The following is a 22,209-nucleotide window of genomic DNA, read 5'->3' as shown; positions in this document are numbered from 1 at the left end:
TTTAAAAAAATATACCAACAGCATTTTTCACAGAACTAGAACAAACATTCCAGAACTAGAACATTCCTAAAATTTGTATGGAGCCACAAAAGACCCTGAATGGCCAAAGTAATTTTGAAAACAGAACAAAACTGGAGGTATCACATTCCTAGATTTCAAGTTATACTACAAAGCTGTAGTAATCAAAACAGTATGGTGCTGGAACACAGACACATAGATCAATGAAACAGAATAGAGAGCCAGAAATAAACCCATGATTATATATTATATGGTCAATTGATTGTTGATAAAGGAGGCAAAAATATGCAATGAGAAAAAGTCTCTTCAACAAATGCTGTTGGGAAAACTGGACAGCTACATGCAAAAGAATGAAACTGGACTACCACCTTCTTACACCATACACAAAAATAAAACTCAAAATGGATTAAGGACCTAAATGTGAGCCTAAAACCATAAAAATCTTAGAAGAGAGCACAGGCAGTAATTTCTCTGACACTGGCCATAGGAACATTTTTTTTTTTTTTTTTAGATAGGTCTCCTCAGGCAAGGGAAACAAAAGCAAAAAATAAACTAAAAGCTTTTGCACAGCAAAGGAAACAATCAACAAAACCAGAAGGCAACCTTCAGAATGGGAGCAGATATTTACAAATGACATACCTGATAAAGGGTTAGTATCCAAAATATATAAAGAATTTCTAAAACTCAACACCAAAAAAAAAAAAATACAATTGAAAAATGGGCAGAAGACATGAATGGACATTTCTCCAAAGAAGACATACACATGGCCAACACACACATGAAAAGATGCTGAATATCACTCATCATCAGGGAAATGTAAATCAAAGCTACAGTGAAATATCACACTTGGCAGAATGGGGGGGGGGGGGGGTCACAGAAGGAATGACTGGTCGTGTGTCTGTGAGGGTGCAAACTTCCTGTTCTGTAGACCAGAGCCACCATTTTCATCATTAGGCCACCAACACTGATCAACCCCAGTGAGCCAAACAGTGCCACCAAGTGGAGAATGAAGCCATTACACCAAGCTCCACCTCCCTGAGCCCTCCAGGCACCTCTACTCTAAGGCATGTGGGCCAGAGAATCAGAGTAGCAGGTCCTTCTCCCAGAAGATCAGCACAAATCCCTTCCGCTATCTTAGTCAATTGACCATAGACTGCTGCAAAGTTCCACCTGAAGGGCAAAGGAGATCTAGCTTCATTTGGGTTTTTTGTTTGTTCATTTTGTTGTTGTTGTTGCTTCTGTTTTGGTTTTGCTATTTTTGTTTTCTTGGATACAGAAGGAGCAAAGTTTATTTTATTTTACTACTTAAAAAATGTTTTCTCTCGGGGCGCCTGGGTGGCGCAGTCGGTTGAGCGTCCGACTTCAGCCAGGTCACGATCTCGCGGTCCGGGAGTTCGAGCCCCACGTCAGGCTCTGGGCTGATGGCTCAGAGCCTGGAACCTGTTTCTGATTCTGTGTCTCCCTCTCTCTCTGCCCCTCCCCCGTTCATGCTCTGTCTCTCTCTGTCCCAAAAATAAATAAACGTTGAAAAAAAAAAAATTAAAAAAAAAAAATGTTTTCTCTCTTCTTTTTTCTATCAAGCTTCTCTTAATAAGCAGACCAAAACACACCTAGGATCTAACTTCTTTTATTTGATTTTTTTAATTCTTTAATTTTTATTTCATTCTAATATTACTTTTTTCTTCCTCCAAAATGACAAGACAGAGAAATTCACCTCAAAAGAAAGAACAGGAAGAAATGATGGCCAGGGATTTAACTAATGCAGATATGAATAAGATGTCTGAACTAGAATTTAAAGCAACAATTATAAAGATACTAGCTGGGCTTGAAAAAAGCATAGAAGACACCAGAGAATCCCTTTCTACAAAGATAAAAGAACTAAAATCTAGTAAGGTCAAAATTTAAAATGCTATACGTGAGAGGCAATTCCAAATGTAGGCCATAAAAACGAAGATGGACAAGCCAGAAGAGCAAATTACCAGTACAGAAGATAAACAATGAAGCTGAAAGAAGAGGGAAACAAAGGTCAGGGATCATGAAGGCAGAATTAGGGAACTCAGTGATTTATTAAAACATAACATTCGGGGGCGACTGAGGGGCTCAGCTGGTTAAGTGTCAGGCTCTTGATTTCAGCTCAGGTCATGATCTCACAGTTCATGGGATCGAGCCCCACGTCAGGCTCTGTGCTAACAACAAGGAGCCTGCTTGGGATTCTCTCTCACCTTCTCTCTCTGGCCTTCCCCGGCTTGTGTGCTCTCTCTCTCTCAAAACAAATAAACATTTAAAAAAGTAATAACATTCATATTATATGAATCCAGAAGACGAAGGGAGAGAAAAAGGGGCAGAAGGTTTATGTGAGCAAATTATAGCTGAAAACTTCCCTAATCTGGGGAAGGGAACAGACATCAAAATCCAAGTAGCACAGAGAGCTCCATTAAATTCAACAAAAGCCAGGCATCACCAATATACCATAGTGAAATTCACAAAATACACAAAGAAAGAATCCTGAAAGCAGCAAGAGGAAAAAAGTCATTAACCTAACACTGAGAGACAAATCAGGTTTGCAGGAGACCTGTCCACAGAAGCTTGGCAGGACAGAAAGAAGAGGCAAGATAAATTCAACGTGCTGAATGGGAAAAATATGGAACCAAGAATACTCTATGCAGCAGGGTTGTCATTCAAAATAGAGTAAGAGAGGGGCGCCTGGGTGGCCGACTTCAGCTCAGGTCATGATCTCACCGTCCGTGAGTTCAAGCCCCATGTCGGGCTCCGTGCTGACAGATGGAGCCTGGAGCCCGCTTCAGATTCTGTTTCCCTCTCTCTCTGCCCCCCCTCGCCCCCGCTCATACTCTGTCTCTCTCTGTCTCAAAAATAAATAAAAATACTAAAAAAAAAAAAAAAAAAAAAATAGAGTAAGAGATAGAGTTTCTCAGACAAAAACTAAAGGAGTTTGTGACCACTAAACCAGCCCTGCAAGAAATTTCAAGGGGAATTCTTTGAGTTGGGAGAGGAGGGGAGGGAAACTAAAAGCAACAAAGACTTAAAAGTACCAGAGCATCACCAGAAACACCAACTCTACAGGTAACACAATGGCCCTATTTCATATCTTTTAATAATCACTCTGAATGTAAATGGATGAAATACTCTAGTACAGGGTATTAGAACAGATTTAAAAACAAGGTCCATCTATATGCTGCCTACAAGAGACTCATTTTAGACCTAAAGACAACTGCAGACTGAAAGTGAGGGGATGGAGGACCATCTATCATGCTAATGGACATCAATGAAAGCTGAAGTAGCCATACTAATACAAGACAATCTAGATTTTAAAACAAAAGCTATAACAAGAGATAAAGAACAGTATTATATCATAATTAAGGGGTCTATCCATCAAAAATATCTAACAATTGTAAATATTCATGCCAACTTGGAAGCACCCAAATATATAAATCAATTAATAACATAAAGAAACTCACTGATAATAATACAATTATGGTAGGGGGCTTTAACATCCCACTTACAGCAATGGACAGATCATCTAAGCAGAAAATCGACAAGGAAACAATGGCTTTGAACACACTGGACCAGATGGAATTTATTTCACCCTAAAACAGAATACACATTCTTCTCGAGTACACACGGAACATTCTCCAGAAGAGATCACATACTGGGTCACAAATCAACCCTCAACAAGTACACAAAGATCGGGATCATAGCATGCATATTTTCAAATCACAGTGTTATGAAACTTAAAGTGTACCACAAGAAAAAAATTTGGAAAGCCCTTAAATACATGAAGGTTACAGAACATCCTACTAAAGAATGAACAGACTAACCAGGAAATCAAAGAAGAAATTTAAAAAATACATGGAAGCACATGAAAATGAAAACATGACAGTCCAAAATCTTTGGGATGCAGCAAAGCCAGTTATAACAAGGAAGTATATTACAATTCAGGCCTATCTTGAGAAGCAAGAAAGGTCCCTACACAACTTAATCTTACACCTAAAGGAGCTAGAAAAGAGACAGCATATAAAGTCTAAACCAGCAGAAGAAGGGAAATAATAAAGATTAGAGCAGAAATAATTGATAAACAAAAATAGAACAGATCAACAAAACTAAGAGCTGGTTCTTCGAAAAAATTAACAAAATTGATAAATTCTTAGCGAAACTTACCAAAAAGAAAAGAGAAAGGATCCAAATAAAATCACTAATGAAAGAGGAGAGATCACAACCACCAACAGAGAAATATAAACAATTATAACAAAATATTATCAAAATTACATGCCAACAAACAGGGCAATGTGGAAGAAATGGACAAATTCGTAGAAACTGACAAACTACCAAAACTGAAACAGGAAGAAATAGAAAATTTGCACAGACCCATAACCAGCAAAGAAACTGAATAAAAATCTCCCAACTAATAAGAGTCCTGTGCCAGATGGCTTCCCAAGGGAATTCTACCAAACATTTATAGAAGAGTTAATAAATATTCTTCTCAAACTGTTCCAAAAAAAATAGAAAGAAAACTCCCAAACTCATCCTATTGATAAGGGTTTAGTATCCAAAATCTATAAAGAACTTATCGGGGTGCCTGAGCGGCTCAGTCAGTTAAGCATCCAACTTCGACTCAGGTCATGATCTCACAGTTCCTGGGTTCGGGCCTGGCATCAGGCTCTGTGCTGACAACTCAGAGCCTGAAGCCTGCTTCAGATTCTGTGTCTCCCTCTCTCTCTGCTCCTCCCCTGCTTGTACTCTCTCTCTCAAAAATAAACAAACATTAAAAAAAAAAAAAAAAAAGACCTTATCAAACATCTAAAAAACAAATAACCCAGTTAAGAAACTGGCAGAAACATGAATAGACGCTTTTACACAGAAGACTTCCACATGCCTAACAGACACATGAAAAGATTTGCTCAACACCACTCATCATCTGGGAAATGCAAATCAGAACCACAATGAGGTACCACCTCACACTTTGTCAGAATGGATAAAATAAACAACACAAGAAACAACAGGTATTGAAGAGGATGCGGAGAAACCCTCTTGCACTGTTGATGGTTATGCAAAATGGTGCGGCAACTTTGGAGAACAGTATAGAGGTTCTTCAACAAACTAAAAATACACTACCCTATGATCCAGCAATTGCACCGTTAGGTATTTACCCAAAAAACACAAAAATACAGATTCAAAGGGGTACATTCACCCCAATGTTTATAGCAGCATTATCAACAAGGCCAAACTATGGAGAGAGTCCAAATGTCCATCAACTAATGAATGGATAAAGAAGATATGGTTGGGGCACCTGGATGGCTCAGTCAGTTCAGCATCCGACTCTTGGTTTTGGCTCAGGTCATGATCTCACAGTGGTTCGTGAGTTCAAGCCCCACATCGGGCTGTGTGTGGAGCCTGCTTGGGATTCTCTCCCCCTCTCTCTCTCTGCCCCCTGCCCCTGCTCTTGCATGCGCGTTCTCTCTCTCAAAATAAACTTAAAAAAAAATTTATTTATGCACATGGAATGTCCTCCAGAATAGATCACATACTGGGACACAAATCAGTCCTCAAGTACAAAAAGACTGAGATCATACCATGCATATTTTTAGACCACAATATGGTGAAACTCTAAATCAATCACAAGAAAAAATTTGGAAAGGTAAACAAATACTTGGAGACTAAAGAACATCTTACTAAAGAATGAATGGGCCAACCAAGAAGTTAAAGAGGAAATTAAAAAGTACATGGAAGCCAATGAAAATGATCATACCACATCCCAAAACCTCAGGGACACAGCAAAGGCGGTTGTAAGAGGGAAGTATATAGCAATCCAGGCCTTCCTAAAGAAGGAAGAAAGGTCTCAGATACATAACCAAATTTACACCTTAAAGAGCTGGAAAAAGAACAGTAAATAAAACCCAAAACCAGCAGAAGACAGGAAATAAAGATTAGAGCAGAAATCAATGCTACCAAAACCAAAAAAACAGAACAAATCAATGAAACCAGAAGCTGGTTCTTTGAAAGAATTAATAAAATTGATAAACCACTAGCCAGTCTGATCAAAAAGAAAAAGGAAAGGACCCAAATAAATAAAATCAAGAATGAAAGAGCAGAGTTCACAACCAAGACAGCAGAAATAAAAACAATAATAAGAGAATATTATGAGCAATTATACACCAATAAAATGGGCAATCTGGAAGAAACGGACAAATTCCTAGAAACATATAAACTACCACAACTGAAACAGGAAGAAATAGAAAATTTGAACAGACCCATAACCAGTAAAGAAATCGAATTACTAATAAAAAAAACCTCCCCAAAAACAAGAGTCCAGGGCCAGATGGGTTTCCAGGGGAATTTTACCAAACATTTAAGGAGAGTTAACACCTATTCTCTTGAAGCTGTTCCAAAAAATAGAAATGGAAGGAAAACTTCCAAACTCTATGAAGCTAGCATTACCTTGATTCTACAATCAGACAGAGACCCCACTAAAAAGCACTAGTGACCAATTTCCCTGATGAATATGGATGCAAAACCCTCAACTAGGTATTAGCCAACTGGATCCAACAATACATTAAAAAAAATTATTCACCACGACCAAGTGGGATTTATACCTGGGATGCAGGGCTGGTTCAACATCTGCAAATCAATGTGATTCATCACATCAATAAAACAAAGGACAAGAACCACACGATCCTCTCACTAGATGCAGAGAAAGCATTTGACAAAATACAGCATCCTTTCTTCATAAAAACCCTCAAGAAAGTAGGGGTAGAAGGATCATACCTCAAGATCATAAAAGCCATATACGAAAAACCCAATGCTAATATCCTCAGTGGGGAAAAAATGAGAGATTTCCCCCTAAGGTCAGGAACAAGACAAGGATGTCCACTCTCGCCACTGTTATTCAACACAGTATTGGAAGTCTTAGCCTCAGCAATCAGACAACACAAAGAAATAAAAGGCATCCAAATCAGCCAGGAGGAGGTCAAACTTTCACTCTTCGCAGATGACATGATACTCTATGGAAAACCCAAAAGATTCCACCAAAAAACTGCTAGAACTGATCCATGAATTCAGCAAAGTTGCAGGATGTAAAATCAATGCACAGAAATCAGTTGTATTCCTACACACTAATAATGAAGCAACAGAAAGAGAAACCAAGGAATCAATCCCATTTACAATTGCACCAAAACCCATAAAATACCTAGGAATAAATCTAACCAAAGAGGTGAAAAATCTATACACTGAAAACTATAGCTTATGAAAGAAAATAAAGAAGAGACAAAAAAATGGGAAAATATTTCATGGTCCTGGATAAGAAGAACAAATATTGTTAAAAATGTCAATACTACCCAAAGCAATATACATATTCATTGCAATACCCGTCAAAATAACGCCAGCATTCTTCACAGAGCTAGAACAAACTATTCTAAAATTTGCATGAAACCAGAAAAGAACTCAAATAGCCAAAACAATCTTGAAAAAGAGAACCAAAGCTGGAGGCATCACAAACCCGGACTTCAAGCTGAATTACAAAGCTGTAATCATCAAGACAGTATGGTACTGACACAAGAACACTCAGATCAATGGAACAGAATAGAGAACCCAGAAATGGACCCACAAACGTATGGCCAACTAATCTTTGACAAAGCAGGAAAGAATATCCAAGGGAATAAAGACAGTCTCTTCAGCAAATGGTGCTGGGAAAACTGGACAGCAACACACAGAAAAATGAACATGGACCACTCTCTTACACCATACACAAAAAGAAACTCAAAATGGATGAAAGACCTAAACACAAGACAGGAAGCCATCAAAATCCTAGAGGAGAAAGCAGGCAAAATCCTCTATGATGTCAGCCGTAGCAACTTCTTACTCAACACGTCTCCGGAGGCAAGGGAAACAAAAGCAAAAATGAACTTCTGGGACCTCATCAAGATAAAAAGCTTCTGCACAGCAAACGAAACAATCAGCAAAACTAAAAGGCAACTGACTGAATGGGAGAAGATATTTGCAAATGACCTTATCAGATAAAGGGTTAGGATCCAAAATCTGTAAGAACTTATCAAACTCAACATGCAAAAGACAAAGAATCCAGTGAAGAAATGGGCAAAAGACATAAATAGACACTTCTCCAAAGAAGACATCCAGATGGCAAACCAACACATGAAAACATGCTCAATATTACTCATCATCAGGGAAATACAAATCAAAACCACAATGAGATACTACCTCACACCAGCCAGAATGGCTAACATTAACAACTCAGGCAACAAAAGATGTTGGGGAGGATGCAGAGAAAGAGGATCTCTTTTGCACTGCTGATGGGAATGCAAACTGGTACAGCCACTCTGGAAAACAGTATGGAGGTTCCTCAAAAAATTAAAAATAGAACTACCCTACAATCCAGCAACTGCACTACTAGGCATTTATCCAAGGGATACAGGTGTGCTGTTTCGAAGGGACACATGCACCCCAATGTTTATAGCAGCGCTATCAACAACAGCCAAAGTATGGAAAGAGCCCAAATGTCCATCAGCAGATGAATGGATAAAGAAGATGTGGTGTGTGTGTGTGTATATATATATGTGTGTGTGTGTGTGTGTGTGTATGCGTGCGTGTGTGTGTATGCGTGCGTGTGTGTGTGTGTGTGTGTGTGTGTATATATCCTCGAGAAAGCAGACACACACACACACACACACACACACACACACACACACACAGTGGAGTATTACTCTGCAATCAAGAATGAAATATTCCCATTTGCAACTACGTGGATGGAACTAGAGGGTATTATGCTAAGCAAAATTAGTCAGAGAAAGATATCGTATGACTTCACTCATACGAGGAATTTAAGATACAAAACAGATGAACATAAGAGAAGGGAAGCAAAAATATAAAAACAGGGAGCGGGACAAAACATAAGAGACTCTTAAATATAGAGAACAAACAGAGGGTTACTGGAGGGGTTGTGGGAGATGGGATGGGCTAAGTGGGTAAGGGGCATTAAGGAATCTATTCCTGAAATCACTGTTGCACTATATGCTAAGTAACTTGGATGTAAATTTAAAAAATAAATTAAATAAATTAAAAAAATTTATTTAAAGATGTGTTATATACATATACTTTACAATAGAATATTACTCAGCCAACAAAAAGAATGAAACCTTGCCATTTGCAACAACATGAATAAGCTAGAATATATTATGCTAAGTGAAATAAGTCAATCAGAGAAAGACAAATACCATATGATTTCACTCATAGGTCAAATTTAAGAAACGTAACAGGGGAACAATGGGGGGCACAGAGAAGAGAGGAAAACAAACTACAAGGGACTCTTAATGACAGAGAACAAACCATGGTTTGACAGAGGGAGATGGTGGGAGATGGGCTAGATGCGTGACGGGTACTAAGGAAGGCACTTACGATAAGCACTGGGTGTTGTATGTAAGTGATGAATCACTGAATTCTACTCCTGAAATCAAAATTGCAATGTATTTTAACTAAAATTTACATTTAAAAATGCAAAAATACATACATACATACATACATACGTAAATAAATAAGGGAGGATTAGGGGTCTTTTGTGTTTTGTGGGGTTTTTTGGGGAAGACTAGTTTTTAGCCCTATCACCCAAATCCTCCTGGTCCTTCAGCACTTAGTCTAACCTTCAGTGCTGCTTCCTGACATCTCTCATTTTCTGCTCTTCCATTATTTAACTCTTTTATTAAACTTATCATGGAAGGGGCAGCTGGGCGGCTCAGTCAGTTAAGCTTCTGACTTTGGCTCAGGTCCTGATCTCATGGTTCATGGGTTCAAGCCCCACATCAGGATCTCTGCTGTCAGCATAGAGCCCGCTTCAGATCCTCTGTCCCCCTTTCTCTACCCCTCCCCTGTTCACATTTTCTCTCTCAAAAATAAATAAAGGTTTAAGAAAAAAACTTATCATGTAAGAGTCTTGTCACAATCATGCTGTAAATTTTTACAAGGTAAAAATAAGAATGATGTTGGATTTTTAAAAAATTTCTCTGAATAACCTGCATAGAATTTTATACAAATTTATTTAACAAATATTGGAGACCTCTGCATAAGTGGTGGCTGACATACTACAAATCACAAATAAAGAACAGTAAGAGTTCTGGTATATGATCAAGAGTCATCATCATCAATTTTTTACATATGCTAGGGCCAAAGTTTCATTTACAAGCCAGTAAAAGCAAATTCAAAAGACAAAAATTGTTCAGTCCTAGATAAGAAAATCAACACCGCAGAACATAGAGATGTTTTCACAACCATGTAATTTTAATAACCAATATCAACAATCATTTAGGGGCTAAAAAATAGAGAAGAGAATTTAGAACAACCTTGGTATCTTACCTAAACTGTAAAAATTTTGAAATATAAGAGGAAACACCACATTATAAGACTAACAAGAGAAGTCAGATTGAGATTGACAGATTAGAGAGAGAAAAAAAAATAGGAAAGAACAATTGAGAAAGAACAGTTCAGTCACTGACAACAGCGCCTCTCATGTATCACAATATTCCCACACTATACCATGGTAAGCACCATATAAAAACTAATAACCAACAAACAATATTGGTGGGCTGATTGATCAAAAAATACTACCTTATGTTTAATACAGTTGAAGATCATGATCAGGTGTGTCAATCATTTTAATGTTACCTATTTTTGGTTAAAAAGTATGTTTCAGTTATTTAGAAAATCCATTTATATATAATACTATAAATAAATTACTAAAATTCCTAATTTAAGTAAATATATTACCAAATAATTAAAAACCACTGAAGTTAAAAAGAGGCTGCAAGTAGTTTAATCGCCTTAATAAAAAACAGAAAGACTTAAAAGAACAATGTTGGATGTGTATCCAAAATACACAAAGAAATCTTAAAATTCAAGAGTAAGAAAACTCAATCCAAAAAAAAAAAAAGGAAAAAACCTGAAGAGACATTTCAGCAAAGAAGAGATACAGATGGCAAATAAGCACATGAAAATATGCTCAAGATCACATATCACTGGAAAATTGCAATTTTAAGTAAGATTCCGCTACACATTTATTAGAAGGGCTAAAATCTACAACACGGACAATATCCAGTATTGGTGAGGATGTGCAGCAACAAGAACTCTCATTCACTGCTGATGGAAATACAAAATGGTATAGCCGCTTTGAAAGACACTTTCTTATAAAATTAAACATCTCCTTATGCTCTTTGGTGTTTACCTAAGCACACTGTAAATTTGTGCCCATACGAAAACCTGCACATGAATGTTTACAACTTTATTCATAATTGTCCAAAACAGGAAGCAACCAAGATATCCTCAATAAGTGAGTAAATCAACTGTGGTATGCCCATACAATGGAACATTATTCAGTGATAAAAAGGAATGATCCATCGAGTCACAAAAAGACATAAAGAAACCTAATTTCACATTGCTAAGTGAAAGAAGCCAATCTGAAAAGGCTACATATTGCATGACTCTCAACTATTTGACATTCTGGAAAAGGTAAAACTATGGAGACTTAAAAAAGGTAAGTGACTGTTAAGAATCCAGAAGGAGGAAAAGAGGGGTACTTAAGTGGAGCACAGGCATTTTTTTTTTAAGGCAGTGAAACTAGTTTATTTGATACTGTAATGGTAGATACATACCACTGTGCATTTGCCAAAACCCATACAAAACAGTATGAAGAGTGAACCCTAATATAAACTATGGACTTTACTTAATAATAATGGATGAATATTGGTTACCAAGCATAAGAAATGTACTACACTAATGCAAGATGTTAACTATAGGGAAAAGTGTGGGTGGGGGAATATGGAGGCATATACGAACTACATACTTTTCACTCAATATTTTGGTCAACCTAAAACTGCTCTTAAAAGTAAATCTGTTAGAAAAACAATAACATGAAATAAGGAAATCTGTTAACTTTAAGAGGATTAACCAAAGCAAATTTAACCTTACACCAAAAACATTTAGACAAAAACCACAAAACAAAAATGAAGTGAAAATTCAAAACAACCCATGCCAGTGTGTCTTATCAGCCCATGCCTCATCAAATGAGGATTATAAAACACACCTGATGATAGACCTCAGAAGATTCTGATTAGATCAAATAAAAAAATACAGCAAACAAAATTTATAGACACTGATTCAAAGAAGTACAATACAATCCCATGCTGCAGATTAAAGCAAGTCTACATGGAATATTTCTAATTCACAAAGAAATGTGTGGTTAGTGAACATAAGAGAGACATTTACCCATCCTAGAATCTACCGTCTTAAAAAAACAAAACAAACACAAAAACCCACTGCTTTTTAAAGATCCCTGGCTCAAACTGTAGTGCCAACAAATAACAGCATGTCCTAAGAATGGATTATGATACTTCCCTACGTTCTAGTATTTCGTTTGACCTATAGTTACTTTAAAAATAGAAATGTTAAGTCTTTAAAAGGCAGGGCAAAGATTCCTTAGGTCAGCACAGACTCCATTCACATACTGATATTACCTGAATGATCTCTCTAGGCACTTCATGTTGTGACTTCTGATGTTTACTATCCTTGGAAATACCATGTGCTTAAGATTAATTCTTAAGCGAGGCAAGTGCCTAGTAATTTCATCATCACTCTTTAGAAGTCATACTGTAGAGCTCCAAATGTAGCCTCCTAACCTGGGATATGTTCTGCCAACTACCTATCTGACAACCACATGAAGCAAGCTAAGACTGAATAATAGATCTCTGAGACAAAGAGATTATTCGATTGATCTTTCACTCAACAAATATTTGCTGAAGGCCTCCTATGTGTTAAGCACTAGTCCAAGTGCTGGGAATATGACCTAGAACAAAATATTAAAATATTTCTGCCCTCATGGTGATTATATTTTTATATGTCTACATGGTCACCATACCATTTCTACTAGGCCCAGCATCCTCCTGATCTTTGGATATGTAGCAAAGGTAACCAGACTGATTGAGTTTATAAAATTATTCTATGTAATTTCAGCATCACTACACATAGTTATTAGTTCTTACCTGGTCCTGTGTTGATAATAACGTAAATAGAGTTTCCAATGCTGCTCTTCGAACTGATGATATAGTGTGATGCAAAAAAGGCCAGACACGTGGAACTAGAACTGTGAGTGACTGCTGAATACTAATAAACAAGACACAAATTAGGCTTACTCATTTTCAGTTGAAATTCTATTGATTCATTTTCTAAATATGTCCCTGTAGACCTCATACCTTTTTTGATGAATAAATTCTAAAAAGGTAATATTTTCATATGAACGTTCATTTAACATCCTCATTCAAAACTGTTATTATAGCACCAGAATACCCAGAGCAAATGCAGTCATAAATATCAACATTAAGTTCTATGGTACTAATGCCACGAATTGCCTTTGTCAAAGTAGAACTTTCCAATATAGCTGCCCTTTTTTCAATCTGTTCTTAGGAAAATGGAACATGTGTCTTAACTGGTAGGCTACACAAAATCAAGATTAATTTTTTCTTCTTTCCCATGGCTAACCCCAATCAGTAACCATTAGATGCACATAACTTATATTCCCCATTGGGGTCATCTCTGCCACATTATCAAATGAGCAAGAGGTGGCATGGTAATAGCTTCGAAATCTGTCATCCTGATTTAGCATTACTAAAGTTAGGAAAACTCAGATTATCTTCCTTCTCACAATTAGAATTTAAATGGAAAAGCAAGCAAAGCCACTTCTAGGCTAACAACTTGGACCATAGAATTCCTGTCATATCCATGAGTCATTTATAAAAACTACCTTGAATTAGGAAATGATTTAGAAATAGCATTTGAAATATATAACTCTAGAAAAAGGCATGAATAAAAAAGAATATGGCAGGTGTTAACTATATGTTCTTTTGTGGTTACCCTCAGGTCTATATTTTAGCATTATTTTCATCACTTGCAGGTTTGTATGAACATCTCTTCTCACATTTATTTACATGTTTAGTAAATTTACTTACAAAATTATTAAACACATGAACAGAGACAAAAAACAGACTCAAACTATGTAAAAGTATTATAACAAGGTCTTGTTAATAGAGTAACTTTTAACTGTTCATGCTCCAAAAGACATGCTGCATTTCTTCTTACATAGCTGGAAAGTATCTGCCAAATATCATAATATGTGAAGCAAATTTCCTAACAGGGCAATTTTGAAAAATAAATACATACAGGCTACATTATTTCACAAATTATTGTATTTCATACATTATTTCTGAATTAACAGAATTTTTACTACTTCTTTCATTTCCTTACATTATCTAGCTTTCCTGACACTACTCAAAGTTTTTTTTGTTTGTTTGTTTTTTTAAGTCCTAAACCCTTTATTTAGGACAGTGGTTAACACAGGCTCACAATCCAAACCCACATCACCCTGTTTTTAAATAAAGGTTTACTGGAACACAGCCATATTCATTCCTTATGCGTTGTCTATGGCTACTATTGAGCTACAATGGCAAAGTTGAGTAGTTTTGACAATGACCATATAACCCACAAAACCAAAAATACCACTATCTGGGCTTTCACAGAAAAAGTTTACCAACTTCTGATTTAGGGTAATTAAAAACTCTTGCATTCTGCAGCTTGAGAAGGGCTTTCACACAGATGAACACATTTAATCCCTATAGCTTTCACTACTAATTGAAATACCTGAATATTAGGAAATCCCATAAATGCACTACCAATTTTTCTCTTCGTTTGCTTTTACAGGAATTTATTTTGCAATTCCAACTTGTAGGTTGTCCTACTGCCCTAAATTTACCCTGAAGTACTCTCAGCAGGGCCAGTATTACTTGAAACATTCTGAACATGTTTTTAATCCACCTATGATTTTCATTAGAAATAGATTTACAGAGCCAGAAATCATTTATAATCATGAGCATATGCACATTCACTAAACATCCTCTCTAGGCTAAGAACAGTAATTAATTTTCTCATCTGTGATTTTTAAAGTTGCATGTGAATTTCTTCTTCTGTATCTCCAAAGAAACTATTAATAGAAATAGTATTATTCAGGAGGCAATCTAACAGGTAGGGAATACATTAATTAGCTGAACTTTATTTCAAGTATCAGGACAGGAAAATAGGTGACACTTTTTGATTTATGTTTTTGGCTTCACTCAACCTCTGTCTTTGGACATTATACTGCATTATTATGTATTATTCCCTTCCTGATAATTAATTACTGAAATCAAGACCAAGAGTTGAAATGAACATTACAAAGAAAAAGTTCACTGAGGAGCAGATTTTGGAAAATGTAATGCTGATGTTCAATGATAATTCTATTAGCTAAATGTCTCTAAAGCTAATGTTCTGTATTCGGACTGGATATGAAAATAATATGCAATGATTAAATTCTTGAAGTTAACTATCACAGGATGAACAAAATGAAGAATTATATAACCAAAGTACCCCAAGGATAAACATGACCTTTTTAAGCTGCTGCCCCAACTATGCTGGTGGCTAGAGAGTAAAGAAAAGGCCAATTTGAAAATAGTAGTCTTTGGCATTGCCAACTCACTTTAAGTGCTGTACTTAAAAATGCCAAACTATTTTATTTTTAGGATTATCTGGAAATGTACGTAAACATTTTTTGCTTTACTAACTACAAATAATTACCTGCATTGTTGGACCTGAGGATAAGTTAATAAGGATGAAAGAAGAGTCATAATACTATTTGTTGAAGCAGTAAGATCATCTAGTTCCAGAAGAGCATCCCATAGTGTATTTATAATGAATGGTACCTACAGGATCAGTTTTTAAGAAAACAGTTATTTTACACAATATACTCACAAGTCATGCAAAATTGTAGTCACTACTGATTCAAAAACATATACAATCCCCATGCCCTTGGATAGTGTCAGTTTTGAGCAAAATTAAAGAGGAGACATTATTTGCCTTTAGTAATTCTCTACCCCTCTTTAAATGCCACTCAACTCTACTTTGGCACTTCCCTTCATACCCAGGCTTATAACGGGAGGGAGAATTCAGGAAATAAGATAGCCAATACTCTTATTTTATGTAAAAAACTAAAATTGGAAAACAATATAGTATACATACACCAGACATGACCTTCTCTGTAAACTAAAATACTTAAAACGACACTAGTCATCATGAAAAGATAAATTTAGTTTTTGAGTTTTTAAATAAATACTGCTTGCTGCACTTCCAAATGCTGTATACATGTTATGGTTTTGATAATAAAAAAGAAAGACCTTAAAAGAGGCATTTCAAAAAATGAGACCAGATTAAAACAACTTAAAGCCAAAACCAAAATCAAAACAAACACAAATCCCATATGTCTAAAAACCAGGAGTAAAAGAAAGAAGAAATGGTTGCTTTCTTCTCAAGTAAGTTCCTTATATACTCTGTACACAAAGGGGAAGTAGATTAATAGACAAAATTCACTATTCCAAGAATAATATATAATTAAGATTGTATATGTCAGAGGACTATCTGTTATATGAAAAATGGGAGGACAGGATGTCTGGCTGGCTGAGCATGTGACTCTCAATCTTGAGGTTCTAAGTTCAAGCTCCACATTGAATGCAGAGATTACTTAAAAATAAAATCTTCAGTATGGAAACCAATTTGACAATAAATTTCATATTAAAAAAATAAATACATAAATAAATAAAATCTTTTTAAAAATTGGAGAATGAAGGAGAAAAAAATACTGAATGTTTTTCCTAATACTCTATACCCAAGTGTAAACAAGCTCTATAGAAGAAAATGCAAAAATATTTAATTTACCTTCTGTGTCTGAAGGTCAACAAGGCTTTCTACCACAGGTACTAATGATGCTGCAGCAACAGCTCTGACATCATCATCAAAGTCCTGAAGTCCTTCAATTATTCTAGTTAAAACTTTAGGCAATAAAGTATTAATTACATCCTGTAAAACAGTACATCAAAACAGATTAATTTTCTGTAATGCAATTATTGTGCTTAAAATTTGTTTTATTAAATTTACCATACGAAAGCACAAGTCCCAATCTTTTTTTAAGTTTACGTATTTATTTAAGTAATCTCTATACCCAACGTGGGGCTCAAACTCATGACCCCAGGATCAAGAGTCACATGTTCTTCAACTGAACCAGCCCCGTGCCCCAAAAATCCCAACCTTTAGGGGCACCTGGGTGGTTCAGTCAGTTAAGCATCTGACTTCGGCTCAGGTCATGATCTCGCGGTTCTTGAGTTTGAGCCCCGCATCGGGCTCCATGCTGACAGCTCAGAAGTTGGAGCCTGCTTCAGATTCTGTGTCTCCCTTACTCTCTGCCTCTTCCCCACTCACACTCACTCTCTCTTGCTCTCTTTCTCTCTCAAAAATAAATAAAACATTTTTTTAAAAAGTCCCAATCTTTATTAAAAAAGAATCACATAAACAAAAAAGAAAAACAACAACAGAAGTCTATTTGTAACTAATCCCATTTGAAAAACCACAACAGTATCAAGTATCTATTAAATGTGACTTAAAACATCAGATGTTTTCGAGGTAAAACTATGAACTCCCTGCGTGAAGACATACAGATACATACCGCTATGCTGGACCCTCAATTTCTATTTCTTATTCAACACTAATGACAACCAAAAGGGGTGTGAGAGAAAAGGGCAGGAAAAGCTCTCCTTACTTCCTGCTCTCCATACTTCAATCTATTCTCCTTTCAACCTCCCTAAATAGAGCCAGCCCCCAGAGTCTATTTCTGGGATCATACACAAGGAATCACCCTGAGAATCGGTCTTCCTATGAAACAGGAACAAGTATTCAAACCTAATGAACCATCTTTTGATTTGTACTGAAATTCTTACAGTACCACCTATCTCTAAGCTACTACCTCAAGAAGGCAAATCTTGAAATGCTGGCTCATCTGTAACACTAAGAATCTAAGGTCATTTCATACAATAAAAATAAGAGGGAAAAAACCTCTCCCATACATGCTTCAAAACCTGAAGTGTTTACCTGACGAACTGCCAAAGCATACTTTATTCCTAGCAGACCACCATGTCTAACTTCCCATTGTTCTTGAGTAAGTAATTTAAGAAGCACATCCACAGTCTTATGAACTCCTGTTTCATTCATGTGTTTTAACACCACACCTAATGTCTGAGCACAAGTTTCACGAACTGGTGCCACAACCTATGAATAAGAAAGGAAGAAAACTCATTTACAAAAAAACATATTTTGTTGAATTTGAAATTTGATTGGACAAAGCCTCCCTTAGGTGATACTTACTTCATCAGAAACAAAGTCTCCAAATCTGTCTAATGCAAAAACACAAAGGAGTCTAATAACTAAGTCTTCCAACCACTCTTGATGCTGCTGAATCATCTGTTAAAACAATCATTTTTAATTACCAAAATCATACTTTGTATTGGGGGTTGGGGACACATTAAGTCCAAAATCAAAACTAAAATATTGGTACAGACGGGTTTTGCTGTAGGAACAACAACCAAAATACAGAAAAGTTCCAATTACTACCTTTAATATTAACCACATCGTGTTTATTGATTAATTAGGTTCAAATATACTACACCAAGATCTTTAAGATTCATGAATTCTATTATGTTACTTGCACTCTAAGAGAAATTAAGAAACTACTAAAGGTTGCTCTAATTTCAATTATATCTGTCATGTATCTATTATCTATCCTATTACCTGTGTCTCATGCTACACCAGTCATATTGCTCAATGACCTCTAAACTATCTTCTTACACCTGCTACTCTACTTTCCAATTTTTTGTATCTTGCTCTTATATATTTTTCCACTCAATGTTTCTGAACATATCTTTCCCATGAACTCATTCTTTCTGTTAATAAACAGACTTCCTCCTAACCTTTAAACATTTTTCCTCATATTTACCTTTCTATATTTATTTATTTCTCATTTCTATGTCATGGCACAACTCTGTAACTTCCCTGTCTTGAGAAAAGAAGCAAACTACTAAAATCTGTTGATAACTGATCCTTTACTACACTTACCTCTTCTAAAGTGCTATCTCCCATTTTACCACCACTTTTTCCATGAGCTTTAAGGATTTCCCGAAGTCCAGTGCCTGCACCATGCCGAACCTAAAAACAAACAAGACGCAAATGTCAAAGGTTAAATGCTTAAGAAACTGAGTTTAACTTTTCTTCAATATGAAAAAGGGATTCTAGATTTTTAAGAAATCAGAATAAACTAAAGTGGCACTTCAAAAAAACGTGTTCTTCTGCTATCCAAGAAAAATTACATGCATTAGTTTCACAATTTTGGTTATGTCGAATTTTTTTAAAATCAAGCTAGGAAAATAACTACCCTAACATCCTTCTGAGATATTAATCTATTTGGCTATGATTTCCCTACCTTTTACCTGCAGTTAGCATTATCCCCAGCAAAAGTGAGGAAAGAATCATGTTGCTCCCTATAGCTCCAACATCAATATTTTAGAAATATATATATTAAAACTAAGTTCCAAAGATACCAGTATAAATGTGAAAGGAAGACAATTCAACTGTCTCATGACTAATGCTTCACTGTCACCCTACAGCATTCTGAAGCATCATCTGGAAGGGAGGAAACAGACCACTGGCACCTCACCCACCCACTTACTTATTCAAGACCCAATTTAAGTTAACACTTGAATAACTTTAAACAGATGTACATCAAGGAGCAGAAAGACCACTAAAAGGTATTCCACAGCAGTGGTTTTAAATTACCCAGAAGCCAACCGAAGTAGGACAGAATGCTTTGAGACCACCAACCCTCAACTTCAATCAGAGGAACCTCACTTTCATCTCTTTTAACATGCTGGGAGATGATCAAGATTTTCTCTGAAGAAATATTTCTGAGACTAAAAAGCTGGTTTGGAAACTATTACTCTTAATCAAATTGTCCTCTTAAAAAGGAAGTTTTTACTATTTGATAGAGATACGCAAGTCTTTATACCACAGCTAAAAAATGAAAAGAAACTAATAGTTCTCTAAAGATATATGATCAAAAAGGGTATGAAAGGTGAAAATCAGTCTAAAGTTTTCCACTTAGAAGGTGAGTGATATGAAGTGCCCAGATCAGTGGGAATAGGGACCCTAAAAAAAAAATGATGTTTCACATGGTTCCCTTCATTAGCAAAAAAAAAAAAAAAAAAATAGAGCTGAGAGAAGCTGTAATGAAGAAATCTTACCTCCCAGGAAGGATTAAAAAGGTCATTGCAAAGTTCTTCACAAAAGCTTTCTAAAGGCCATTCATTTGTCTGAATAAGAAAAACAGAATTACTACTAATTCAAAAGGTCTGTTTTATGCTAACCATTTAAGTAACTTAATAAAAGTGTATTTATTTGTAGGTCTAGTAAAAATATGCTTTAAAAATTATAATAATTAAAATTTTTACTAATGAAGTAAAGATACAATAAAATTTCTCTCAATGGATAGATTATTACCTACTGACACATCAGTATAAAAAAATTATAAACAATTTCAAAAGACACTTTAGGGTATTTCAATAGTACCTCTTCAAGTAAGGAAGAACTGTCTGGAATATTATCAATCAAAACTTTGGAATCATTTGTAGACTGATTAATAACAACATTTGCTATTTTTCGTCTCTTTTCTTCTGGTTCCCCATCAGTGCTATCATTGCTAAAAAATAAAAGTCACCATTTTAAAAAGTGAATAAAGAATAATGTGAACCACAGTGAATGTAAAAGAATACATCATATGAGCACTTGTTTTGCCACATTCATGGTTTACTTAAAACTTCGTATATCAAATAAGTAAGATCAACCATGTAAAAAGTTTTGAGCAGAATATATTCCCCTACTCTCACTAATGAATGTAAAATAGGTTCATGAATTCTTGCTTTCAAACTCAATCACAAATTTAACAGTCTTTCTTTCTTCCTCTCTTCAACCAGCTCTTCTCCTTTTCATTTTAAACTCCCTTGGCCTAACAACCTAAATCTGGCCCAGCTTAACTTTTCTAGGCTTTTCTACCCTAGAGGAAACTAATACACTGAGTAACACACTGTAGTCCTACTAGCTCTTTAAAAAAAAGAGATAAATGACCAATGAAAAATGTGTCCAGAAAATCTGAAGAAATGTTACTTTATGACTAGAAAAAAAATATTGAGGCTAGCGTAATAATAAAACATAACAAATGAGAAGACAAAACCACTTTATTCAGTATTAACAGAAAGGACAATCAGCACAGTTGAGGTACATACAGCACTATTTTCTAAAATATCCCCCGTATCTTAATAATGTGACTTATTTGGCCAACCATTTTTTCTAAAGGTGATGAAAGAGGGGCACCTGGGTGGCTCAGTTGGTTAAGTGTCCAATTCTTGGTTTCAGCTCAGGTCATGATCTTGTGGTTCATGAGTCTGAGCCCCACATCAGGCTCTTCGGCTTTTCGCTGATAGTGCGGAGCCTGCTTGGGATTCTCTCTCCCCCTCTCTCTGCCTCTCCCCCACTTGTGCTATCTCTTAAAACAGACTTATATAAACAAACAAACAAATAAATGTGATGAAAGAAATCTAACCTTCCTCAGTCTCATTCTCTATTACTCTTCCCCTAATTCTCTCCAATCTAGAAACACTGGTTGGCCACCTTACTCTCCTTGAACTTGTTAAGCATTTTTCTCCTTCCAGACATTTGCCCTTATGTTCCCTCTATTTGGAATGTCTTTTCCAAATATTCATAGGACTCGTATCCTCACTCCTTTCAGATCTTTAAAGAAAAGTCACTTCTGTGAATCCCTCCCTGACTATCCTTATCTAAAATTTCAAATTTTCTCCCCACAACACATTTCACATGTTCCTTCCTTGTTTTATCTTTTTCCTACTTAACTCTTATCATTAACATGATATATGCATATATACATATGTGTGCGTGTATACATACATATATATATTTACTTATCTTTTAATTTTTTTTAATGTTTATTTTTGCGAGAAAGAGACAGAGCATAAGATGGGGAGGGGTAGAGAAAGAGGGAGACACAGAATCTGAAGTAGGCTCCAGGCTCTGACCTGTCAGCACAGAGCCTGATGTGGGGCTTGAAATCACGAACCACGAGATCATGACCTGAGCCAAAGTGAAACTCAACCAACTAAGACACCCAGGTGCTCCTATCTTCTTTTTTTTTTTTAATGTTTATTTATT

General features: G+C 36.0%; 1 protein-coding gene across 1 annotated transcript in view; it reads right to left on the bottom strand.

The window, feature by feature from the left end:
* The window catches only part of BTAF1 (B-TFIID TATA-box binding protein associated factor 1), a 121,769-nt gene that overhangs the window by 62,837 nt on the left and 36,723 nt on the right, over positions 1 to 22,209 (bottom strand). Inside the window, exons 7-14 of the mRNA XM_043596971.1 lie at positions 20,557 to 20,686; positions 20,232 to 20,300; positions 19,051 to 19,140; positions 18,304 to 18,399; positions 18,031 to 18,207; positions 16,825 to 16,965; positions 15,691 to 15,815; positions 13,071 to 13,191 (exon numbers count right to left, since the gene is read on the bottom strand). Of these exons, the coding sequence (XP_043452906.1) occupies positions 13,071 to 13,191; positions 15,691 to 15,815; positions 16,825 to 16,965; positions 18,031 to 18,207; positions 18,304 to 18,399; positions 19,051 to 19,140; positions 20,232 to 20,300; positions 20,557 to 20,686 (949 nt within the window). The remainder of the gene's footprint in view (positions 1 to 13,070; positions 13,192 to 15,690; positions 15,816 to 16,824; positions 16,966 to 18,030; positions 18,208 to 18,303; positions 18,400 to 19,050; positions 19,141 to 20,231; positions 20,301 to 20,556; positions 20,687 to 22,209) is intronic.

Source organism: Prionailurus bengalensis, chromosome D2 (genome assembly GCF_016509475.1).
Source record: "Prionailurus bengalensis isolate Pbe53 chromosome D2, Fcat_Pben_1.1_paternal_pri, whole genome shotgun sequence".
NCBI classification, from domain to species: domain Eukaryota; kingdom Metazoa; phylum Chordata; class Mammalia; order Carnivora; family Felidae; genus Prionailurus; species Prionailurus bengalensis.
This window is presented reverse-complemented; position numbering and strand designations above follow the sequence as displayed.